Genomic DNA, 27,179 nt, shown 5'->3' with positions numbered 1-27,179 from the left:
TTTTTTTTTTATATGTTAAAGATGTTAGTACTTTATTAAAAACGTTTATATTTATTTGTGTGTTTGTGTTTTACTTTTTCTTATTTTTACACTTTTTCTTCCCTATGGGGGCTGCCATTTTTTGTTCCATTTCTGTATGTGTCGATTAACGACACATACAGACATGGAATACGGCAGCCACAGTCCCATAGGGACTGCGAACGGGTCCCGTCCCATCCACTTCTGTGTACGCCGTCTGTGTGGGAACTGCGCATGCGCCGCTCCCACACAGACCAATTTGAAATTGGCGCCGTCCGGCGCCATTTTCCTGTGGACCGGAAGTCGCGGCCGGACAGTAAGATTACTACTTCCGGTCGCGGCTTCCGGACTTGTGCACTTGGACCAGCGGCAGCAGACGGAGCGGACGGGCCGGAGGGAGCCGCGGCGGCAGGAGCAGGTATGAGATTTCAATGTATGTTCGTGTTTGTGTACGTTTAATACTGTATGTAAACCTTCTACACTGTGTGTTAGCTCAAAAAATGGCGACACACAGTATAGGAGGTTAGACCGTTCAAACCCCTCGTTTATCTCGGCACTAGCCAGGATAAAGGAGGGGGGGATGCTGAGAGCTCACTAGAGCGAGGGCTTTTTACCCAATTTTGCAATGCTGCAATTTTGGGAATAGCTCCATCTAGTGACCAGCAATGGGAAATATTATAAATTAGAATCTAATTTATAATATTTCCTGACTCGTGAAAAAAATAAAAAAAAATGTGAACAATGTTTAATCACCTACACACTAAATGTTTAATTAAAAAAAAAAAAAAACATGTTTTTCTGGCAACACATTCCCTTTAACTGCTATGGTGGACTACTGATTTTAAACAAAAAAATACTCATTAAGCTTTTTTTTTTTTTTTTTTTAATGTAGGTGAACATTCAAATGCTATATTTATAAAAAGGTTAACCTTAGAGGGATAAATGAAGCGGAGGACGAGAGTGCGTGGTGCCAATCTATTCAAAGTCTAGGGGACTAACAAGGAGGGTGCATGCTCATCCCCTGCTTCATTCAAGCTCTTCCTCACGGCTTGGGGGTGTAGTGAGAAACGGGGGTTCGTGACCCCGTTCGAGTCATTGTGGGAGTCCCAGTGATTGATCAGACACTTATCCCCTATCTTGTGGACAGGTGATAATTGTCCAATCTGGGAATACCACTTTAAGCGGAGAGAAGGAGGGACAGGTGTCTTATAAGGACTCCCGTACCAATATCTGTTCTAAAGATGATTTAATGTTAGGTTCTTATTGCATATCATATCACATATGTACAGACTAAATAAATAGAATGCCCTTCTACCAGTTTGAGGGGAGGGTGCCAGAAGACGCATGGTTACAGGGCGCCTCTCTTTGTTATCTGAACATTTACTAAAATAGGCATATGAAGATGACTTACAAGAAGGAAATAAACGGTTACCATAATATTAATAAAGGATGTGGGTGAATAATTGTGACGCTAATATTACCAATAAGGACAGCTGGCCTTCACAACGTCCTCTATTCACTATTCCGCTTTTGGTTCGGTTCCTGTACCCAGTGCTCTGCACCACGGCTTGTTCATCCTTTTTTGGCGTCTCTTTATAGTTTGCGGTGACAGTACTGGCATAATCTTGACTTGGAAAAACTTAGTGGAGAAACAAATCCAGAAGATTCATTATGTTTACTTGAGAAAAGACACACTCTTTAATGTTAATTTGATAACTAAAAGACAATGTAGAATAATGTTAATACAGCTCCCTATAGTTTATATACACACACACACACACACACACACACCATGAGATACGTACAAATTAAAAATATATAGCAGCCCATAGAAAAGAAGGAATAACATTTTAATAATATTTGATTACACGTCTGCGCAATACCGGCCACCTCTGGTTGTTAGAATTGCTCTGTATTTCCCAACCCATGAAATCATTATCAAAGCAAATATTGCATTAATCTTAAAAAAACACACAAAAGAAAACACAACAGACCAAATGTGCTGCCTTGACAAATGCCAGTGGCAGGCGGCTTTGGGAGGCTGTACCCTGTACCAACAATACTCTGATCACAGCTTTACATGTAATGTATATCATCAAATTGAATTATTAACAATATTTTCCATGACAGACTAGAACAGGCGAGAGATGTGTATTTACATACCATAATTACATAAATTCTGGTGTGACAGAGAAGTGGATACAATTGTATCCAGACTGGGCAATGCTCTGTGAGCTAAACAGCCTGGACTCCAGACTGAAACATTGCAGCAAACTACAGGAGAGTTGTGCAGCTGCTGATGTATTTAGCTCACAGAGCATTGCCTAGACTGAACACAATTGTATCACTTCTTAGCCGAGGACAGAACTAGTTTTCTGCCTCTGAATCCATACAATGTTCTCATGAAAACGTTGGGGGAATTGAAACAAAAAGTATATTAGAAAGTTGTAGCACTTTTAATTTATACAGCGATTCAGCGTTATTTACATAAATGGAAAATCCCTTGACTAGGAGAAGACTGTAATACTGTGAATCGTGCTACAAGTGTGTCGGTCATTCACAGTATGGCACAGGTAAGAAATGAATGGGAAGGAGCGCTCGCATGAGCGCTGCGGTCCCTACAAAACAGTTGAACGGCGAGGGTGCCGAGATCCGACCCCTTATGATCAGATATTGATGGCCTATCCTGAGGATAGGCCATCAATTTCTTCTCACCGGAAAACCCTTTTAACCCCTGAAGCCACTAGTCCTAGTTAAGCATAAATGTTCTACCTACATTTGTACCCAGAGTCCAGCTCGAAAGCGTTTATAATTTTCAGCAGACCATCAACCAGAAGCTGGAACCTAGGACTATCCTGGAGACTTCTGCAAAAGAGAAATATAGATCAGAATTTAATGGGGAAAAAATGACCAAACCAGGAGAGCTGAAACTAAAAAGGATGATTCAGTCAACTACAGACGCAGGGTATATGCTAGGCCCCAAAGTGACAAGCCGCACTAACCAACACAGAAAAAAATGTCGCAAGTAAAATACATTTGTATTAACCTACCGTTTTGTTATTTCTTTCTTGCACATAGGACACTGGGCCCGACCTTTTTTCTTCTTGCTGAGAAGTTGCAACATGCAATACCTGGATAAGGGATTCAAAAGTTACTAAAAGTTAGAGTAGCAGACTCCAGGTTTACCACACAATAACCTACAATTTATTTAATAAAAGGTCTTTTCTGACTAAGTGCAAGTCTGGGCAGCACTTTGGGACATCTTTCCATCAGGTGCTCCATTTAGACATTCTTTACTGCAAGGAAGATAGTCCAAGCATGTACACACCTGCATTACAGGGCAAACGCAAGAAACCAATGAATGAAACAGTCAATGGTTAATGGCTTTTCACAGGGAAGGAAGGTTATGGAGTTTTCATACTAAAAAACGCCATTTAACATAATGGTTCTCCCAAACAATACGTAAAAGGAACCTACGGTAAATTGGGTTAAGTGCAAATGTATGACTACTGCTGCTTCTGTTATGCCCCAGCCATTACATGCAATAATGGAAGACATAATTGTAGTTTAGAATTAGGACAATACATTCCTCCCACCACAAAATTAACTTCAAAGGAAATTTTAGGGACAAGGACCATGTGGTGCCTGAAAAGGCATCACTACTTTTCCCATTTTACAAGCTGCGATTCCAGCGAACTAAAGCAATAAATGGATGATCGTGACAATGCGTCTCTGGTCATCAATTGTCTCAAAGTAAAGATCTCTAGTTAAATTAGTAAACCTCAAGCCTTGTTTATTGAAAAAAGAACTAGTAATAAAGTCAAAAAGAATCTTTAAGGTTCCCTAATGAATATTCTCTGCAATCGTAATACTGGCCAGGTAGCACCCAATGGAACGTGGGTGACTGCCTAACAACCAGTCATCGTGGCCGCTATGCCAACATTTAGTCTGTCACCTGCACTATGAAGGAGATGGACGATGGTCTTAAGTGAGGGAGCAAGGAGCTTTAAGCAAGTTTAATAAGGCTAGGGCTCAAAGTCTACCACGATTCCCTGTAAAATTTGCAGCATTACCGCTACTCAAAGAGCAGAGAAAAAAAAAAGTTGCAAAAACTGCAATTTTTTTGCAAGACTCCTTGCAATTTTCTTTCCCATGGGAAAACATTTGAGTTGCCTGCTAATCATGTTACCGTGAATTGCAGGTGAGACGGTGTTGCAGTGGGACCCTAGTCTTAAAGGGGTTTTCGGCATAATCATTATTTATTACTATCCACTGGACGGGTGATAAATATCTGATCGGTGGGGGTCCGTCCGCTGGGACCCCAACCGATCACAAGCTTACCTTGCCGTTCCTGTGAGCCCCAAATGAATAAAGCAGTACTGCGTATGCCCGCCCACCGCTCCATAATTTCTATGGGGCTGTCGAAGATAGCGTACGGCAGTGCTACAGAAATTAATATAGTAATGGCCAACGGCAAAGAACACGCAGTACCGCTCCATTTATATGGGGCTCACAGAAATGGCAAGTTAAGCCTGTTCTCGTGATCGGTGGGAGTCCCAGTGGTCGGTCCCCCACCGATCAGATATTTATCACTTATGTGGACAGGTGATAAATATTGGATTATGGGAAAACCACTTTAGGGTTAAACTTGCCCAGAGGTTCTTGCTCTGTCCGTTGATACCATTGGTCATCTTCTGTTGCTTCTCTTGGTCACAAAATACATGGTGGGATGCAGATCCATAGAGGCCACAATCACTGGTTGTTAGGCAGCCACCAAAACTAATTTAATTTTAGATCCCTGTGGTGCGAAAGAAGCAGAAAGTGGACGTGCAGGAGTCATTAGCTCCATGCAGGTGGTGTTCTTTATTATCAACTTTATTCTATTAGCTATGATGTCTATATGTGCCATACCTGCAAAACATATGATCACATCTGGTTGCTACAGGCTCCTTCATTAGGTCCAAGCTGTTAAAAACACAAGGTACAAAACATTACTGAACCAATCGTCTGATCCAAACAGAAAAAGACCTGACCAGTTGATTTTCTACCATTTAAAAGTGTATATAGAGATATTAAAAGGGTTGTCCACAGGATAGGTGATAAATGTCTGATCGCTGGGGGCCCTACTGCTGGCGCTCGGCTGTTTCTGTCAACCATATTGACATTGCATGGAGCGCGGCAGGGCGCTCGCTCTTCCTCCACTCAAGCTCCTCCTCAGTGCACTCCCTGCTGCTTCCCCTTCATTTCTACTTGCTCACTGTGAATCGTCGACATGGAAGTAGCGGCGATTCACAGGTATTGCAGCCTTTTCGCCCTTTAAAGTGAATGGTAGAAAAGGCTGCAATACCTGTGAATCGCCACTAAATGCGTGTCGATGATGCACGGTGAGCAAGAAGAAATGAAGGGGAAGCATGTGGCCCCTTCAACACAGCTGATCAACAGGGGGTCCTGGGAGTCGGACACCAACACATCAGCTATTGATGGCCTATCCTCAGGGTAGGACATACATTTTTAGCGACTGGAAAACCCCTTTAATCTTTGCTACCAACTAAAAGTGTTGGCCATTAAATGCTCAACTGTAGTAAACAGATCGAGGCGTTGAAAGCCCAGTTTACATTTTGCAGTTTTGGTTCAGATTTGTGTGAACTGGTCCTAATGCACACAAGCATATTTAGGATCCATATGATACAGGTACCCAATACCATGTTACTGTATTTCAATAGAGCCATGAATAGCACAGATTTTATTTTTTTATTGAATATTGTATATGGAGGTATGAAGCCTAAAGCGAATATGCAAATAAACGGTAGTAGCCGTTAGTGCAACATATAAATTCTATTGCACTAAATTACCAAAATCCCGCTTCTGATATGTGTAACTTGTGGTGCCCATTTAAGTTGCGAAGCTAAAGTCAATGAGGCCTGTAATGACCTCTGAATTATTCAGCTCAAATTCAATGAAATTTCATGTGAATAAAATACTAGCTAAAATATTACACTGACATGTTACAAGACTGCGACACATGGCTTCCACGGAGTGCTGGCATTAGTTATCTCCTTCCTCCGAAGCAGTAAGGGAAAAACAACTCTATTTAACTTTCTGAAATCAATCATGGCTCGGAAACCTTTCTTTACATGGCCATTTTGATAACATCTGAGAAATAGGCAGACAAAATAATCTCTTGCCGGCTTTCTGACAAAATGTTGGCTCTGGGAAACATCTCAGAAGTAAATGCCATTTCATCAATATATGTTCCTGGGAGATTGGACTGGAACGATATTTGTCTTGTACACGAGCTGCAATGCCGGGTCTGCTGCACCGAGAACAGAGAAGGAATATCAAAAAGGATGGGACCACCAGGAGGAATATTGAGGAAGAGAATTACTAGAACAAGAAGATCACTAGGGGCTGAAATACTGACCATTATAAAGTACAAGAAAATACAGAATGGAAGAAACAAAACGGAGCAGGCAGGAGGGAAAGAACACAAAGATGAACAGAATGAACGGTCGGAAGTTTAGCTGCAAAACCGCTATGAGCAAACATTTAATCTAGTTTCAACCTAGGCCATAAAGCTGTCCTATAAAAAAATAAAAAAAATTTACGAGAATTTAAGGGCCATAAAAAAAAACGAAATTGTCCCTGAAAAGAGTTTATTAAAGTGGGTTCTGGGGAATAACAGGGTTCTACCTGGGGACCTCATTGGTTCCCCAAGACAAGATTGGGTAATGTCAGACAAAAGGAGGAAGATTTGTAGCTGCAAGCAACTAGAGTTGCTCAAAGCGCCATTACAGTGGAAGACACCATCATCAGTCTCTATGGCAGGATGTGGTTAGATAAGCGGGACGTGAGTTGTGACGGGCTCTAAAACACGAAGGCAAGTTGAACAACAGACACAACACTGTTATCTTAAAAGGGCATTTCCATCTTAAACATTAATGGCATATCCACAGGAAGTTCCATACATGCGGTTTCTAGCTCTGGGACCCACACCTATCTCAAGGACGGGGGTCCCCTGACTCAGTCTGTTGATGCGGCTGCTGGCTCGCTGTGGTATGCAGTTTCTGTAACTCCCATTCCCTTCTATGGTAGTTACCGAAATCGCGCAGTACCGCAGGCTCAGTTGATTCTGTACTCCCGGCCACTTCTCCTGGCATTCTCTGCCTGAATGCGGCAACCATCGGCCACCTCATAAGGGGCGGGGCATGGGGGTAGGGGACCCCCTTTTCTTAAGATAGGTTTAGGTCCCAGATCCGTGACTTGCACCTATCATAGATTTATGGCATATCCAGTGCAGCTCACCGTGCTGCGCTGTTTCTGTAACTCTCACCCATTCTATTGGAGTTATGGAAACAGCGTTGCTCAGTGAGTTCGGCTTTCTTTGTACTCCGGAACACATCGTCAAACAATGGCTAGAGAGAAGCGGGAGCACAAAAAGGTATGATGGGGGTCAGGGGACCCCATTCTAGAGATAGGTGTGGGTTCCAGAGACTGGACATTTATGGCATATCTGCATAAGTTCGAAATACTCCTTTAACCATTTCAGGTCCAGAGTATTTTGGGTATTCAGGACCAGAAACAGTTTATCCATTTTTATTACGCGTTAGTTTAACAGTTATAAAAAAAAAATTATGTGTTGGGCTATCCACGTGATTACTGCTGCATTTTCTTCATTTCCAATGCAGGTTTTTTTTGTATTTTATTTTTTTGTACACAGAATTTCAACAATTTTTTAATTAAGCTTAAAGCAAAAATAAATAAATATGCTTTTTTTAAATTCTAGTACATGTTTCTAGTAATCTTGACGTTACCCTTAAAGCAACAATTACATTTGCTGTGCGGTGTCAGAGCTTGAGGACAAGATTAGTCAGGATCCCTAAACAAGAAGTTTTAATCAAAGTCATAAATTCCAAGAAAGCTTATAGCATACAATTATATATTATGTGCCCGGTCCCATCCCATAGCGCCCAGTTTAATAAAGAGAAACATGTTTGTGCCAGTCCGGCTTTAAGTAGAGTCAAGAAACTAATGTCTCGGGGACATGCAAGTCCAGACGACTAAAGCATTGAAAAATTATTGAGACCAAGAATTGCATAGGGTGCACACAAAAAAAAATCCCCTACGTAAATCAAAAGATGTTTACGTAGCTGTGCTATTTAGAGATTACTAATACATATATTATAACAATGGTTTTGAAATATTATATTTAAAGTAAAGCTCCACCAATATTTTATTATTAGGGAGGCTATTATTATACGCAACAGCCTCTGTGTTGATTCACGCCATTAACAGAATACATTAGTATACCTTATTTTTTGGGAGGATGGAGTAGTGTAGGTAACTACGCTTTTCCATCGAGTAAAAAACCGTATACTGTGCAATATACATTGATTGAGCCTGGGAGCGACGTATGACACTGCATGGCATCCGTCACAGGTATATGTGAAACCTATAAGTCACATGCTTTTCAGCACATATACGTTAAACTAATTATTGACTATTATAGCCTATGGGGGACTGATAAGTTAAGCGGATGCCTAAAAGTAACCCAAAGACTACAATTCATATGTTGTAATAAGGGTCATGACCCCTTCAGGACCAGACTCATTTTTATGCTTTTGCTTTTTCCTCCCCACCTTCAAGAAGTTATAACACCTTTACTTTTTTTGTTGACACAGCCGTAGGAAGGCTTAATTTTTACGGGACAAGTTGTACTTTCTAATTGGACTATTTAATATTATATGTTATGTGCCGGGAAGCTGGGAAAAAAATTCAGAATGGGGTGGAATTGGAAAAAAAACAGAAGTTCCTCCAATTTCTTATGGGTTTTGTTTCTACAGTGTTCACTGTGTGGTGAAATGGACACGTTATCTTTATTCTGCGGGTCAGTACGATCACAGTGATACCAAATTTATATCGTTTGTGTTATGTTTTAGTACCTTTAAAAATATGAAAAAGTTTGAAAGAAACTAAAAAATTTTGGCATCGCCATATTGTGACCCCCACAACACTTTAATATTTCTGTGTACAGAGCTGTGTAAGGCATTTTTATGTACATGGAAAGATGCCGTTTTTATTAACATTTTTGGGAATTTCGGGCATTTCGAACACTTTATTCAGTTTTTTTTGGGAGGGTTGAAGCGGCAAAAAAACTGTGATTCGGCTATTTTGACCTTTTTTTCCCGCTACAACGTTCACCATATTGGATAACTATTTTTAGAGTTCGGGCACTTTCGGATGTGGGGATACCCAATGTATTTATGTTTATTAATTTTTATATGTGATCTAAAGAACGGGGGGGATTTTAATTTTTTTTTAAACTTTTTTGAATCTGCACTAATTAGATTGCTTATGCCATAGACTGCAATATCACAGTATTGCAGTCTATGGCAAAATCAGTGCATTGCTATTAAGACCTAGCACAGGCAGGTCTCAATAGCAATCTTCCTATATCAGGGCTGGGAGTGTTCACAAGGCTCCCAGCTGCTAGAGGATTACACCAGCTCCCAGAGGATTACACCAGCTCCCATGATCTTGCCGCGCGGGAACCGGTTGACCGGCCCCAAATTAAAAGCGGCAGTAAAAACCCCTCAGATGCCGGTGGTCACATCTGACACAGGCATCTGAGTGGTTAAATGCTTGCGATCAGAAATTTTTCTGATCACAAGCATTGCAGCTGGGTCCCTGCTGAGCGACATAGCAGAGACCCGGCAGTTATGGCGCCCGCTCTGCTTCTGAGCAGGCGCCATATTTAAATACCCTTTCCTGATGTAAATCTACAGATTAGCGACGGGAAAGGGTTAACGAGTACCATTATAATCTATGGTGACAGATGGAACGGTTAAGCATTCGTCATAGACTACATTTAATGTATATGTCAGGAGCTTTTTCCAGTGTGTACGTCAAATGGAGTGCAATAAACGTGATGTGAAGAGGGCCCAATCCATAATCCACTACTTACTGACTGCAGCAGAGGGTAGACATAAACAGCGTTTGAGAAGACAACACTGCTCCCTCTGCTGGTTTCCATGTATATGACAACTGGAATCTTGTATCGAGAAACATTTTGTAAATAAAGAAAATGTAATGTATAAAGTTTTTCACTTCTCTTTCCGACTACGGCTACACAGTGACTTTGGCCTCGACACAGGTCATGCGTCTAAAGATCGGTGTCGCGCTGCGTACATCGCAGTAATGTACCGTAAGTGAATGTGGTCACTTTTTGACCTAGAAGTTGCTGCCACCGCGACCCCACAGTCGCAAGAAGTCCAGTGGGTTTGGATTTCTTGCAACTGTGGAGTCACAGTAACTTGTGGGTCGCAAAGTGACTACATCGCATTTCATTACCTACGATGCAGGCAGCGAGACAACTATCTTTGCCCGCGTAACCTGTCGCCCCTAACCTTATTCATGAATAGTGTTCAATGCTCAACTGGAGAAACGGACATACTCTATGTGTGCTGCACATCCGGAATAGAATATATTCCACGGACATGAAAAATAGAGTCTGACAAAATTTAGACAGACAACTGAAAACAAAGACAAAGTGACAAGCCAGTGTCATCGCTGATATAATCATCAGTCTCATGATTGTCAGCTGTTAAAGGCCAAACCTCGCTGCAATGGTAATGTGACTAACGGATGAGACATAAAAAGAACGCAGCATACGAATACTAAAAACCTATCAATTTACAGAGGTCAATAGAACGTAAACGTCGGCGCTTTGTTCATTTCTTCATAGATTTCCTGCAATTTGCAGCCTGGGCGGTAGATGAAACCTTTGGGAATTTTCAGTAAGAACATAAGCTAAAAGTATTAATTATCAACAGAGAAAAGAAAATCAATAAATCACACTGAGAGGCGGCAAGCGTCTACCATCAGGGAAGATTAATATGCGTTACTATCAGACTGAAGGACAACTTTCTAGTATAACGGCAGGCCAAACCGAAAGCATGGAAGGGTTATTCCTATCTAAGACATTTATGGCATATACCATAAATATCTGATAGACGCTGGGATCTATCTCTAGAACAGGGGTTGCCTGACCTAATCCCTGCCTAGGGAGGCGCCACCACATTCATACAAAGAATCAATGGAGAGGTGCGCGTCTTTCTCCATTGATTCCTATAGAAGTGTGGAAACAGCCAAACACGCTTGCTGTGACCCCCAGTTTCTGGATATTGGCGCGGGTCCCAGAGCTGGAACCTGCATATAACCTTATATTGTGACTGTTGTGTTGCGGACATCCGCAGGTCTCAACGCGACATTGACTTTCACTACATGCGATGCAGGTAGGGCAATACGCTCACGCTTATGCTGCGCTTCCGTCCTTACCATATGGGACATTCCAGGTTCTTCTGCATGACAGACAGCACGTTGTGAACTGCTTCAACATCCATTGCGGAACAGGTCATTTTCTACCCTCACCTGAAATAAAAGATCATTGAGAAGTCAATTCCAGAAGAAGATTCAAAGCGGTGAGGTGAAAATAAAAAATAAAAAGTAGTACACCGACACGTCCAACATTTGTTTTTATGTAAGGTAGGGGCAATAAAATATATTTTATGCAAAATAATGACTTTTTTTGGGCCATTTTTTTATATTTACTTTTTTTTTTTAATCCCATTAAGGGATAACTTTACTTACAACTTTATTTTTTACTTGTAATGTAATGTATGCGAATACATTATACTGTGTCCCTATGACACAGGCTGCTGTTAGGCCAGCACATAGGGTGCCCTAACAGCAGGCAAACTGAACAGACATCCCTGGGGTCCTTTCTAGGTCCCCAGGACTGACTGCAGAGGGATTCCACGGTCTTTGATCACGTCCTCGCGTTTCCAATGACGAGATCAAAGAGTGAAGTTCCCTTTGATCTTGCCGCGGTCACGGACCGGGCCGATCAAAGGGTTAAACAGCTGTGGTTGGAATGTTTTCCGACCCCATCTGTATTCAGCAGGCTGCTGTAAGATCAGGAGCTGTAAGTTACAGCTCCTGCTTAGAGGATGAGCGCTCATCAGCAAAAAAAAAAAAACCCGCAACTGCTATTTCTTGCGCGATTTACCGCCCCATTGAATTGGGAAATCCCGCAACAAACAAGCAGCGTTTACGCAAATACAATTGACATGCTGTGGAATGACATTCCGCACCACAGGTCAATTTATGAGCGTTTTTTACTTTGGATTCCAAGAGCCACAACTTGTGTATTTTTCCGTTCAAAGTCACGAGTCTTTTTTGGGGGTTTTGTTTTGGTTTTTTTAATGGCACCAATTTTGCCATTGTTTTTTTGTTTTATTTCTTACAATGTTAACCAAGCAATATAAAATTACATGTTTACGGCACTCTGCAGGTCAGTTCAATTACTGGAATACCAAATTTATGTTTTTTATTTTTCTTACAATTTGTTTCTAAATTGTTTTTGTGTCGCGGCATTCCAAGACCTATAAAAAAAATTATTTTCCGACAAGTTTTTTTTTTTTTTATTAATTATTGGAGGACAAGTTGCATTTTTAAGGCTGAGTTGACATTGTGCGTTTTTATTGTGTTTTGAAACGCTTAAAAAAATAAAAACACCTTTAAAAAAGCCGGTGTTCTTTTTAAATACCTGTGCATTCATAGGCCTCGTTCACACTGAGTTTTTTGCAGGAGGAAAATTCTGCCTCAAAATTCCGTTTTGGATTTTGAGGCAGATTTTGTCCTTCCTGCATGACGTTTGCCGCGATTTTGACAGCGTTTTTCGCTCTCGCCCATTGAGTGCTAGGGGCAAAAAACTCAGCGAAATACGCTCTCTGGCTCCCATTGATGTCAATGGTTGGTCAGAGGCGTAAACGCGCGAAGATAGGGCATGTCCCTTCTTTCTACCGCGAGGCTGTTTTACTGCCTGCGGGAGAAAACCGCCCCCGCCTCCCATTGAAAATCAATGGGAGGCATTTTCGGACAGTTTTTGAAGAGTTTTGCGGAGCGGTTTCTGCTCCAAAAAGATTGTCAAAATACTCCGTGTGAACAGGGCCTTACAAAGCATTTTAGCTGTAAGCCTATGACCATTAAATTGAAAACCAGATTACAGCTGAAATGTTTGGCATACACATTCAGGTATTTAAAAAAATGCATGAGGTTTTTTTTTTTGGAAGTGCTTGTTTTGTAAACGTTTCAAAATGCAACAAAAGACACAATGTGAACCAAGCCTTAGTAACCATTCACATCTGCATCGGAGACTACTTTATGGGGCATCTGGCGCAGATTCTGTCATATTTGCAAGACAAAAAAGCACAGCATGCCTTTGGCTCACATATATGGTCCACTGCTGCTAATGCAAACAGATGGCAGGGTCAACAAAGGGCTGGCAAAAGGAGCCCCCTCGCTCTGTCAAACGCCTTAGATGCCGCAGTCGCTATTAGCGGCAGCATCTAATGGGTTACACGGCTAGCATCAGAGCTAGTACGTTAGTTAGAACGGACACCCGCTGCTTAAGGCACGATATACGTATGGCAGGTAACCTTAACAACTTTCCGACCCTGCAGTAAACATAAGGTGCAGGGTAGGAAGGGGTTCAATAACTAATTTAAAGGTATTTTCCCAATCTTGGACATTTATGGTTCATCCACAGGCTATGCCATAAATGCCCCATCTCTGGAACCCACACCTATCTCTAGAACGGTTCCCACTGACCCCTTCCTGCTCCCTGGCCATTGTCTGATGAGGTGGTCGGGAATACAAAGAAAACCGAGCTTGCAGAGTTACGCGGTTACTGTAACTCCAATAGTAGTGGATGAGAGTTACAGAAAACACGTAGCTCGCTGAGCTACACGGTTTCCATAGCTCCCAACCACCCCATCAGACAGTGACCAGCGGGACAAGATGAGACGGGGGAAAGAGGGCCACGTTCTGGACAAAAGGTTCAGGTCCCAGCGGTGGGACACCCCTCTATCTCTGGATATGCCGTAAGTGTCCAAAATGTGAAAACCACTTTAACTTTACAGTTTTAGCCACAAGCTCAAGCCCAGTACCAGCTCCAAATGTCCACTGACTTTATTGAGACTACCCCCCCCCCCCCTTCTAATAACAGCCATGACAATTACAACATGTAAATACAATTTTAAAAAAAATCCATCTTATGTGTCAATGGTCCGACAAAGACCCCGGCTCCATACCAATTATTTTTTTATTTTATTTTTAACCTTCCCTTGCCCAAGATAACATTCACTTGTAAACCAATCCCTGCTAGTCACGGAGGAAGGATATTTCCTGACCCCTAATACAGCAGCCAGATTTCCTGCCGCAGAACGCCTCAGACTAGAGAAACATGGAGGTTTGTAATCCCATTTGTCTCCCTCCTGAGGTTCTGGGTTCCTACAATATATGGCAAGTGCGATACAGCAACACATTATAAGAATATAATTCAGACGGTCTGCGCAGGGAACTTGAATAAAACAGAAAGACTAGGCCTCATGTATCAAACCTGCGGCCACTTCGTTAATGGGAGAACATCCTCACGGCTTGTTAGAAGCTCCTGAGAAGCGAGTGGAAAAGAAACAAATATGGCTGCACCTCCTGTAGTTTGTTGTTACAAATATGGCTGAAACAAACTTTGGCTCTTGCTCTAAATGTTAATATTCTAATATATGGAAATGATTACATTTGTGAGGTACTTCTCGCTCTCTCCTATATATGTATATATAAACTATTGTCCAAATACTCGCTCTTATTTTAATAAATCCTATTCCAAGTTTTGATTTTAGACCATGGAATTTTAAATTTAGCCACATTCATACATTCAGGGAAAAAACAACAAAATCTAAATCTGGCCATACATCATGGATTTCAGAAAGATGTTTTCAGTACGACTTGTTGCTCATAGTCTGTGAAGGTTGACGTCTTGAACAAGGATTAGGGCCTATTCACACGAATGTGAATCTCGTCCGTGCGCTGTGCGTTGAAACGCACAGCACACGGCCCAATTGAATTCAATGGGGTTATTCACACATGCGTGAGTTTTCACGCAGCAAGAATCCGTAGCGTAGAACTCACAGCATGTCCTATATTAGTGCGTTTTCACCGACCTACGCGCTCATTAAAGTCAATGGGTGCGTGAAAATGTCGCACAGCACATGGATGCACATCTGTGCTTTGCGTGATTTGCGCATCAATTCCATTTTAAAAAGAATTGCTTTGCAAGTGCTTGAAAAACGTATGCCACTCGCAAAGCACACCGATGCAAGAACGCAACGCACACGGACAGATTTCCGAGCTTAAATCTGTCACACTCGTGTGAATGTAGCCCAAGTTAAAGCGACATCACTGATCAATCTCTGCCGTGATCTGCGGCCTGGTCTAAGTTTTGATTGCTAGGATGCAGATCTGACAACGACTGAAAGAAAAAATGTATACAACAAGGCAGATCAACTGTTTAACCCCTTCCCGACATACGCCGTATATATACGGCGCTGTCGGGAGGTGGTTCCCGCAAAGCGCCGTATATATACGGCGCAGTGATGGTGCGGGCTCAGAAGCAGAGCCGGCACTATCACTGCGGGGGGACAGCTGTATTATACAGCTGGCACCCTCCTGTAACTGCCAGGACCGGAGCTACTCTCCGATCCGGCAGATTAACCCCTCAGATGCTGCGCTCAATAGAGCGCAGCATCTGATAGGTTTTCACCCGATCGGCAACCCAGTGATGCAATCGCTGGGTTGCTGTGGCAATCGGACGCCAGAAAATGGCGTCCGAGTCTGCCTTGTACGGGAGCCGATGAGGACCCGCCTGCGGCGAGTCCTCATAGGCTTGCTGTCAGTGAATAACTGACAGCGCTAATACACTGCACTACGTATGTAGTGCAGTGTATTAGAGTAGCGATCGGGGCATCAGGCCCTCATGTCCCCTAGTGGGACAAGTAAAAAAAGTAAAAAAAAGTAAATAAAAATGTGGTAAAACAATAAAAACACACACATTTCAAATAAAAATAAAGCTAAACTGACTTTTTTCCCATAGTAAGTATTTTATTATGGGAAAAACCGTAAAAATAAAAAAAACTATACATAATTGGTATCGCCGCGTCCGTAACGACCCAAACTACAAAACTATTATGTAATTTATCCCGCACGGTGAACGCCGTAAAAAAAAAACATGAAAAACAGCGCCAGAATCTTTGTTTTTAGGTCACATCTCCTTCCAAAAAATGCTATAAAAAGTGATCAAAAAGTCACATTTACTCCAAAATAGTACTAATAAAAAACGCCAATCCGTGCCGCAAAAAATAATCCCTGACACCGCTTTGTGCACGCAAAAATAATAAAGTTATGGGTCTTCGAATATGGCGACACAGAAAACAAATGATTTTATAAAAAAAAGTGATTTTATTGTGCAAAAGCCGCAATACATAAAAAAAACTATATAAATTTGGTATCGCCGTAATCGTATCGACCCGCAGAATAAAGCTAACATGTAATCTAGGGCGCACTGTGGATGCAGAGAAAAAAAAACAATAAAAAACTATTCCAGAATTGCTTGTTTTTGGTAATTTCCTTTACCAAAAAATGAAATAAAAAGTGATCAAAAAGTCGTATGTGTTCTAAAATGGTACCAATAAAATCTACAGCCCGTCTCGCAAAAAACAAGCCCGCACACCGCTCAATCTACTGAAAAATAAAAAAGTTACGGCACTAGTAATGCGGTGATGAAAAAACATCTCAATGCGCAGGCCGGAGGGGAACATTCCTTCAGTTTCAGGGCCCTAGTATTTAGGAACTAGGAAAGGGCAGGGACATAGCACATCCGCTGGAAGCGAGGGCGCCCGTATTATATCAGCGCAAAACTTTCCCAGTAATATTTCCCAAACTACGAAGGAGAAAAAGTCCCCAAAAGGTGCAGAGCGTTACAAAGGAGGGATAAGAAAGAAAACCGTTTATCAGTGTGACGCCGGCCTGCGCATAACGGATCGCTTCACAGCGTAACACACATCTATGGATAATTGTATTATTTACCCCATGATTATACCCTCCTATTATGCCCCGATATACTCCGCACAGATTACATATGCCACCACATTATAAGCTGAAATACCAGCAAAACCCCAAACAGAACTATTACCAAGCAAAATCCATGCTCAAAATGGCGGTCTTTCCCTTCTTAGCCCTACAGTGTGCCCAAACAGCAATTTATGGCCACAAGTAAGGCATTACCATGCCCGGGAGAACCCGCTTAACAATTTATGGGGTAAGATTCTCTAGGGGCACAACATCTTGTGCGGTGAATGGGCAGATCAGTGGAGAAATTGCAATTTTCACTTTGCACCATCCACTGCGTATTCATTTCTGAAAAACACCTGTGGAGTCTAAATTGTCACTACATCCCTTGATAAATGCCTTTAGGGGTGTAGTTTCTAAAACGGGGTCACTTTTGTTTGGTACATCAGGGGTTTTGCAAATGCAACATGGCATCCGCAACCCATTCCAGCAAAATCTACGCTCCAAAAGATAAATACCGCTCCTTTTCTTCTGAATGCTCCCATATACGTAAACAGTCGATTATAACCACATATGGGGTGTTACCGTACTCGGGAGAAATTACTTTACAAATGTTGGGGTGCTTTTTCTTCTCTATTCCTTGTAAAAATGAAAAATGTGTATCTAAAACTACATCTTGTTGGAAAAAAAAAATATTTTTCATTTTCATGGCTTAATTCTAATTAATTCAGCAAAAAACCTTTGGGATCAAAATTTTCACTATACCCCTAGATGATTCCTCAGGGGGTGCAGTTTCCCAAATGGTGTCACTTTTGGGGTGTTTCCACTGTACTAGTACTACAGGGGCTCAGCAAATATGACATGACACCCAGAAACCATTCCAAAATCCAAATGGTGCTCCTTCCATTCTGAGCCCTACCGTGTGTCCAAACAGATGTTTGTGACCACATGTGGGGTATTATTTTACTCGGGAGAAGTTGCTTTACAAATGTTGTGGTGCTTTTTCTCCTTCAGTCCTTGTGGAAATGAAAAAAAAATACCTAAACCTACATTTTCTTTGAAAAAATGTAGATTTTCATTTTTACGGCCTAGTTACAATAAGTTCTGTAAAAAACCTGTGGGGTAAAACTGCTCACTCTACCCCTAGATAATTCCCTCATGGGGTGTAGTTTCCAAAATGGGGTCACTTGTTGGGGGTTTCCACTGTTTTGTCCCCTCAGGAGCTTTGCAAATGTGACATGGCCTCCGCAAACCATTCCTGCTAAATTTGAGTTCCAAAAGCCAAATGGCGCACTTTCCCTTCTCAGCCTCGCCGTGTGTCCAAACAGCCGTTTATTACCACATGTGGGGTATTGTTTTACTCGGGAGAAATTTCTTTACAAATTTTATGGTGCTTTTTCTCCTTTAGTCCTTGTGGAAATGAAAAAAAATTAGCTAAACCTACATTTTATTTGAAAAAATGTAGATTTTCATTTTCACAGCCTACTTGCAAAAATTTCTGCAAAAAACCTGTGGGGTCAAAATGCTCACTATACCCTAGATAATTTCCACAAAGGGTATAGTTTCCAAAATGGGGTCACTTGTTGGGGGTTTCCACTGTTTTGTCACCTCAGGGGCTTTGCAAATGTGACATGGCCTCCGCAAACCATTTCTGCTAAATTTGAGCTCCAAGAGCCAAATGGCGCACTTTCCATTCTAAGCCCTGCCGTGTGTCCAAACAACCGTTTATTACCATATGTGGGGTACTGTTTTACTCGGGAGAAATTGCTCTACAAATGCTGTGGTGCTTTTTCTACTTTAGTTCTTTTGGAAATGAAAAAAAATTGGCTAAACCTACATTTTATTTGAAAAAATGTAGATTTTCATTTTCATGGCCTAGTTCCAAAAATTTTTGCAAAAAAACTGGCCGGTCAAAATGCTTGCTACACCCCTAGATAAATTCTTCGAGGGGTGTAGTTTCCCAAATGGGGTCACTTTTGGGGGGTTTCCACTGTTTTAGTTCCACTAGACCTGTTCAAAGCGGACATGGTGCCTAAAATATATTCTAATAAAAAGGAGGCCCAAAATCCACTAGGTGCTCCTTTGCTTCTGAGGCCGGTGCTTCAGTCCAGTAGCACGCTACGGCCACATGTGGGATATTTCCTAAAACTGCAGAACCTGGGCAATAAATATTGAGTTGCATTTCTTGGGTAAAACCTTCTGTGGTACAAAAAAAATGGATTCAAAATGAATTTCTGGAAAAAAATAATGAACTTTGTAAATTTCACCTCTACTTTGCCTTAATTCCTGCGCAATGTCTAAAGGGTTAAGAAACTTTCTAAATGCTGTTTTGAATACTTTGAGGGGTGCAGTTTTTAAAATGGGGTGACTTATTGGCGGTTTCTAATATCTAAGGACCTCAAAGCCACTTCACAACTGAACTGGCCCCTGTAAAAATAGCATTTTTAAATTTTCTTGAAAATGTGAGAAATTGCTGCTAAAGTTGTAAGCCTTGTAACGTCCTAGAAAAATAAAATGATGATCAAAAAACGATGCCAATCTAAAGTAGACATATGGGGGATGTTAGTTAGCAACATTTTTGTGTGGTATAACTGCCTGTCTTACAAGCAGATGCATTTAAATTGAGAAAAATGTTAATTTTTGCAATTTTTCGCTAAATTTTGGTGTTTTTCACAATAAATACTGAATGTATCGGGCAAATTTTGCCAGTAACATAAAGTCCAATGTGTCACGAGAAAACAATCTCAGAATCGCTTGGATAGGTAAAAGCATTCCGGAGTTATTACCACATAAATTGAAACATGTCAGATTTGAAAAATGAGGCTCTGTCAGGAAGGTCAAAAGTGCCCAAAAAGAAAAGGGGTTAAGAGAGATCTGCCTTCAATTGGCATCTGTCATGCTTATACACATCACGAAAAGGTACCAACAGCCAGCAGAAAATGGTCTAAGGCTACATGCACACGACTATTGTTTTAGTCAGCGTACTATCCGTTTTTTGGGGGGGTAACCCATTAATTTCTATGGCCCCATACACACAACTGTGTTTTCCACATGTAAGGGATTTGTGTGGGGGCCATATGGGACTCAAAGCATGTCCTATTCCTGCCCATGTTTGCGGCTCGGTTTCACCCATTCAAGTCTATGGTGAAGCCATCCCTTTGCTGTCTGTATGCCATCTTTGTCTTGCGGATGAGTCGCTAGGCAACAGGGAATTCTCGATTTAGCAAAGTTTTGAGGCCTACGCCACACAGAGGAGCCTGCTGGAAACTACAAAAATGCAAGAGAGAATGGCGCCAGATAGATCTTGTGACCTTCTCAGGAAACCATCTATTTACATAATTTCCTGCCTTACTTTTTTTGTGGATCTGTGAATACGGATCATATACGGCTGCAATACAGAACAGATGCGGACACACGACCGCAAAAACGGACAGATCGCAAAATGCAAATGGTCATCTGCATGTAGCCTAAATTGGCCTTTTCAGCTGTCCAAAATGTTGTGTACGGCCAAGCATAAGACTTTATCCAGATGCCGACATATGAATGCCATATACTTACTAGAAAACTTTCCAAAGGATTTTTGTTTTGCGGATTTGTCTCGTTTCAGCAAATGAATGTTATTTTTTTGTAGAATTTAAAGTCATACAATTTTCCGATACATTTTCTGTAATTAATTCTTCGAGATCTCTGCTTCTTGTTATTCGGTAGGAACATTCATTGTTTACTACCAGTGGATAAAATTCGGTCCATGGTCATGTGATGCACACAGGTGAACGGCTCGTTACAGTATGTGTATCAGAGCTGTGTCTTCTAACGATCCCAGCACCTGTGTGACCATCACATGACCATGGACAGAATTTTATCCACCAGAAGTAAACAATGAATGTTCCCATCGATGACAACAAGTAGAGACTGAAAACCGTGAGGAATAAATACAGAAAGTATATTAGAAAATAGTAGAACTTTTAATTATACATAAAATCATTAATTTGCTAAAAGCGGACAACCCCTTTAATGCATTGACATAACTGTCCGATAGGTGCGGGTCTCAGAGCTGCATCTATGTCAAGAACGGGGATCCCCCAACACACCTGGCGTGACGGCCGACGCCACATTCAGTCAGAGAACGAATGGAGAAGTGGTGGAGCACATGTACGGCTCTCTCCATTCTGTTCTAAGAGAGTAAGGGTATGTTCACACGGCGGGGGTCCGTAACGGCTGAAATTACGGGGATGTTTCAGCCTGAAAACATCCCCGTAATTTCAGCCGTACCGGCATGTGCAGGCGCTTGAACGCCGCGTCAATTACGGCCGTAATTAGCGCTGCTATTCATTGGAGTCAGTGAATAGCGGCTCCAATTACGGCCAAAGAAGTGACAGGTCACTTCTTCTACGCGGGCGTCTATTTACGCGCCGTCATTTGACAGCGGCGCGTAAATATACGCCTCGTGTGAACAGACAAACGTCTGCCCATTGCTTTCAATGGGCAGATGTTTGTCAGCGCTATTGAGGCGCTATTTTCGGGCGTAATTCGGGGCAAAAACGCCCGATTTACGTCCGTAAATAGGCCGTGTGAACATACCCTTACAGAAACAGCCATGAATCTGGAGAGAAGGGGTCAGAGAACCCACGTACGAGACGTAGATAACGGACCCAGAGCTGGGACTCGCATCTATCTATCAGACATCTCTAAGACTGGAATCATTTGGATTTAAGAACAATGCATAAAAATACAGTTGAAATCAGGAACACAATGCATCTTGCGTTATCCATATACACATCTGCATTTTTCTGTGTTGTAATGTCCGCCATATTACATAAAAAAACATTTGCCAGTTACATGCTTAAATTCACCAAAAGCGATCCTGAAACCTGGTAAGTCTATTTACCAATGCACCCTAATAGCTGGCAAACTGCAAAACCAGGCACCAAACTCACTGCCCTAGTGTGTAGTCCATAGACGCCCCACCAACAGCGTGCACGGTCCATAGACGCCCCACCAACAGCGCGCACGGTCCACAGACGTCCCACCAACATCCAGACGCCCCACCAACAGCACGCACGGTCCAGACGCCCCACCAACAGCGCGCACGGTCCAGACGCACCACCAACATCCAGACGCCCCACCAACAGCGCGCACGGTCCAGACGCACCACCAACATCCAGACGCCCCACCAACACCCAGACGCCCCACCAACAGCGCGCACGGTCCATAGACGCCCCACCAACACCCAGACGCCCCACCAACAGCGCGCACGGTCCATAGACGCCCCACCAACATCTAGACGCCCCACCAACAGCGCGCACGGTCCAGACGCCGCACCAACAGCGCGTACGGTCCACAGACGCCCCACCAACAGCGCGTACGGTCCACAGACGCCCCACCAACAGCGCGTACGGTCCACAGACGCCCCACCAACAGCGCGTACGGTCCACAGACGCCCCACCAACATCCAGACGCCCCACCAACAGCGCGCACGGTCCAGACGCCGCACCAACAGCGCGTACGGTCCACAGACGCCCCACCAACAGCGCGTACGGTCCACAGACGCCCCAACAGCAGCGCGTACGGTCCACAGACGCGCCAACAGCAGCGCGTACGGTCCACAGACGCCCCACCAACAGCGCGTACGGTCCACAGACGCCCCACCAACAGCGCGTACGGTCCATAGACGCCCCACCAACAGCGCGTACGGTCCATAGACGCCCCACCAACAGCACGTACGGTCCATAGACGCCCCACCAACAGCACGTACGGTCCATAGACGCCCCACTAACCACAAAATAATTAATTTCCTTGACGATCTAGATCAATGGCCAGCAGCTATTATGAAACTACAACTCCCAGCAGACAATTCTAACGCGAATGACGATCATGTTGTGAAGTGTGTAAGCAGCACGTCCCCACACAGTGTATATATACGTTATACAGAGATCCAACATGTTACCGATTGTCTGCCTGGATTAAAAGCGCAGTACGGCGCCCTAACACTCAAAGCCCCGAACGTGAACCCCAAACCCCACTATACCTGCCGCAGATCCCGCTCTTTCAACACTCCCGCGCTAGTTCGACTGTCCACGCCTCCATATTAGAAACTCCGCCCAAGGAGTCTCGATCCCTTAGCAACAAAATCCTCCCTCTTCGCTCTAGCCAATACAAATGTCATTGAGACGCAGATGAGAGTGGGTGTGGTTCAGAAGCCGCACCCACACCAATCCCTTCTTTTTTTACTTGTAAGAGCCATCAGTACATCAGAACCACGCCTTCATGCCCAAATATGGCAGGGCACAGGCTGCTTGGTAAACACTAGGTGGAGCGACTAATGTTATCCTACTGTCTGCTCGGCCGGAGACATTTATTTGACGTTTCAAACATTTGTATGTATCACAAGTTACTAATATTTCACGTTTGTCTGGAAATATATTGGGAATTATTCAAAAAAATAGAGCCAGCAAAAAACAGGATTTGCCTTCATTACAGCTGTCATGTTTCTAAGGTTGGGTTCACATTGTGCGCTTTCAAATCCATTTGAAAAAGCGCATGCGTTTTTTAACTGCTTCAGCTGTAATGTGGCTTTGAATTGAATGGTTATAGTCTTACAGCATGGGTATTTAAAAAACTAACTTAGTGTGTAAATGAAGTCATTTATTTTTGTGACATGAGGCGCTCTGCTTTTTTCTTGTTTCAGTAATGGTAATACATCATGAAAAGAAACATAAGAGTTCATAGCATTATGGATACCATTACAAATTATGGGCAACGCATCCGCCATCCATAGACTATAATGGCATCCGTTTAACCTATAGGTCTAAAAAAATTGAACACTTCATGATGTATCCGTTTAACAGCTGCCTGTGACGTATGCCATACAGTGACATCCAACACCCATAGGCTACTATGTAGAAAAACAAAAAGGAATATGTTAGACATATACGTACATTTTTTTACTGGACTCTGCAGGCGGGAATAGCGGTCTATTATTCCATACCTTTTTTTGTGGTGTACTGGCGTGTACAGACGGAAACTAAAAGGACACTCTTTTGGTCTCCACGACAATTGAGCCTCATGAACATGTCGGGGGTGTTTTGATGCCATGTTTACACACGCCGATGATTGGGAGAACAAACGCACTTTAGAATGCTCGTTCTTCCAATAAGGGCTGGGCGATTTTGCCAAAAAATAAAATCTAGATTTTTTTTTCAACCCTATGGCCGATTTTGGATTTGAATCTTGATTTTCTTATTACTGTTAAATAAACTCAAAATAATACCAAGAGATAATTTAATAAATTATTGTCTTTATATAAATAACTTTTTAACATATATTGCTATAATAATTATACGTAACTTTTTTATTTAGAAATACAATTGTATATGTGATACACAAAATGTATATCTGATTGATTATAACTTCTGTTAACCTGTTCCCCGGGAGGGAACAGGTGAACAGAATCCATAGTCAATTATGCTTCGCTGCTTCCGTAACTGCCATTGTCTTCTATGGTAGTTACGGAAACAGCGTAGCTCAGCGAGATTTGCTGTTTTCGTAACTCCCGACCATGTAATCAGGAAGTGGCCAGGAAGCAGCGGGAGCCGAGAAAAGCAGAACGGGGTTTAGGGGACCCCATTCTAGAGATAGGCTTAGGTCCCAGAGGTGGGACCCGCATCTATCGGACGCTTATGGCATAACCTGTGGATATGCCATAAATGTCCAAGATGGGCAAACCCCTTTAAAGTTTTCACTCACTGATGTGGCCTCCTCAAGCACTGTATAGGGTGCCACCCCCACTTCACCACCACAAATATACTTATTTTATTATTGGTTTACTACTTTGGTTATAGTATTTTGCTGTATAAAGTGAGTTTACTTACATCAAGCGTAATCTCGCGAGATCACGCTGTAAATGACATCTTACAGCGAGATTACACTTGCTGTGCTGTAAATCCCACACAAACGTTACCGAAGTGTCGGGATTGTGAATAGACTTCCCGCCCTGGCTGGAGGTGATGTCTATTCACTGTCAAGACACTTCTGTAACGTTAATGTGTGTGTATGTGACAGCACAGCGTGAACAACGCAGTGTCACTATGTGCTGAGTAAATGAATGGGGAGAAGTGTATGACGCTGATTGGTCACTGATTGGTCAGCGTCATTCACTCCTCTGTACAACGCCCACTTGGTCAAAAGTAAAAACACGCCGTGTTGGGCATTAAGAAAGTCATTAGCATAAAGCTAAAATAGGTCATTACTTGGTGAAAATAGATCGTTTTTCTAAATAAAAAACACTGCTGTAATCTACATTATAGTGCCCATCTCATTATATAAGAGATAGGGCACTTATAATGTGGTGACAGAGCCTCTAGCACTTTTTTACATTTTGTGTCTCCCTTATTTCCTCATAGATTGTAAGCTCTTGCGAGCAGGGTCCTCACTCCTCTTGTTTGAATTGTACATTAGTTCTGTCAATATGTAACGTCTGATATTGTCTGTACATTAACCCTCTAAGACTCCATTCACATCTGCGTCGCGACTCCGTTCAGACCTTTTCATCAGGGGAACCCATGAACGGAAACAAACGGAAACCATAGCTTTCCGTTTGCATCACCATTGATTTCAATGGTGACGGATCCGGTGTAAATGCTTTCCATTTGTCACCGTTGTGTAAGGGTTCCGTTGTTTTGACGGAATTAGTACCGTAGTCAACTGCGCTATTGCTTCTGTGAAAACAACGGAATCCTTACAAAACGGTGACAAACGGAAACTATGGTTTTCGTTTGTTTCACTTTGAATTCTGTTCATGGGTTCCCCTGTCGGAAAGGTCAGACGGAACCAATGAACGGAAGTACGCCGCAGATGTGAACGAAGCTGCGGAAAATGTTGGCGCTATATAAATAAAGATTATTATTATTATTATGAATATAATTAGCCCCCAAAAAAATGGAAGAGACTATACATGTAGCGAAACATGTTAGGGGGGCTGACTGCTTTTAACGCAATGCTTTGCTGGCTCAAAGACAAATAGACACTAACTTGCTATCAACACAGTATAATCTAGGCACCGTGCCTTAGGCTACATTTAGACGAGCGTGGGCAACCTCGGACATGAAAAACTGCAGTTACACGTCAGTTACAGGGAAAGAGCGCCATTTGGATTTTGGAGATCACATTTAGCAGGAATGGTTTGCGTAGGCCATGTCACATTTGCAAAGCCCCTGAGGGGACAAAACAGTGGAAACCCCCCACAAGTAACCCCATTTTGGAAGCTACACCCCTTGAGGAAATTATCTAGGGGTATAGTTTTTTTTCATTTCCACAAGGACTAAAAGAGAAAAGCACCACAACATTTGTAAAGCAATTTCTCCCAAGTAAAACGATACCCAATAGGTGGTCATAAACTGCTGTTTGGAAACACGGTAGGGCTCAGAAGGGAAAGAGCACCATTTGGATGTCGCATTTGCTGAGCCCCTGTAGTACTAATTTAGTGAAAACATCCCAAAAGTGACTCCATTTGGCAAACTACACCCCTTGAAAAAATTATCTAGGGGTATAGTGAACATTTTGACCCCACAGGGGTTTTGCAGAAATTATTGGAAGTAGGCCATTTATTAAATACTAAATTTTTTCTAAGAAAATGTAGGTTTAGCTATTTTTTTTTCATTTCCACAAGGACTAACGGAGAAAAAGTACCACAACATTTGTAAAGCAATTTCTCCCGATTAAAACAATACCCCACATGTGGTCATAAACGGCTGTTTGGACACACGTTAAGGCTCAGAAGGGAAAGAGCGCCATTTGGATTTTGAAATGGTTTCTGGGCGCCATGTCACATTTGCTGAGCCCCTGTAGTACTAGTTTAGTGGAAACACCCCAAAAGTGACTCCATTTGGGAAACTACACCCCTTGAGGAATCATCTAGGGGTATAGTGAGAGTTTGGACCCCAAAGGTTTTTTGCTGAATTAATTAGAATTAAGCCGTGAAAATGAAAATGTTAATTTTTTTCCCAATAAGATGTAGTTTTAGATCAACATTTTTCATTTTCACAAGGAATAAAGAAACAAAAGACACCCAACATTTGTAAAGTAATTTCTCCTGAGTACAGTAACGCCCCATATGTGGTTATAAACGGTTGTTTAGCCATATGGGAGGGTTCAGAAGAAAAGGAATGGTATTTGACTTTTGGACCGTAGATTTTGCTGGA

General features: G+C 42.4%; 1 protein-coding gene across 1 annotated transcript in view; it reads right to left on the bottom strand.

Annotated features, from left to right (window-relative positions):
- The window catches only part of BRCA1 (BRCA1 DNA repair associated), a 110,905-nt gene extending 87,758 nt beyond the window's left edge, over positions 1–23,147 (bottom strand). Inside the window, exons 1-6 of the mRNA XM_075846652.1 lie at positions 23,009–23,147; positions 11,353–11,445; positions 4,930–4,983; positions 3,069–3,149; positions 2,795–2,883; positions 1,500–1,657 (exon numbers count right to left, since the gene is read on the bottom strand). Of these exons, the coding sequence (XP_075702767.1) occupies positions 1,500–1,657; positions 2,795–2,883; positions 3,069–3,149; positions 4,930–4,983; positions 11,353–11,432 (462 nt within the window). The 5' untranslated portion in view covers positions 11,433–11,445; positions 23,009–23,147. The remainder of the gene's footprint in view (positions 1–1,499; positions 1,658–2,794; positions 2,884–3,068; positions 3,150–4,929; positions 4,984–11,352; positions 11,446–23,008) is intronic.
- Positions 23,148–27,179: the final 4,032 nt, after the last annotated feature.

The sequence above is a fragment of the Rhinoderma darwinii genome, chromosome 13 (genome assembly GCF_050947455.1).
Source record: "Rhinoderma darwinii isolate aRhiDar2 chromosome 13, aRhiDar2.hap1, whole genome shotgun sequence".
NCBI lineage: Eukaryota > Metazoa > Chordata > Amphibia > Anura > Rhinodermatidae > Rhinoderma > Rhinoderma darwinii.
This window is presented reverse-complemented; position numbering and strand designations above follow the sequence as displayed.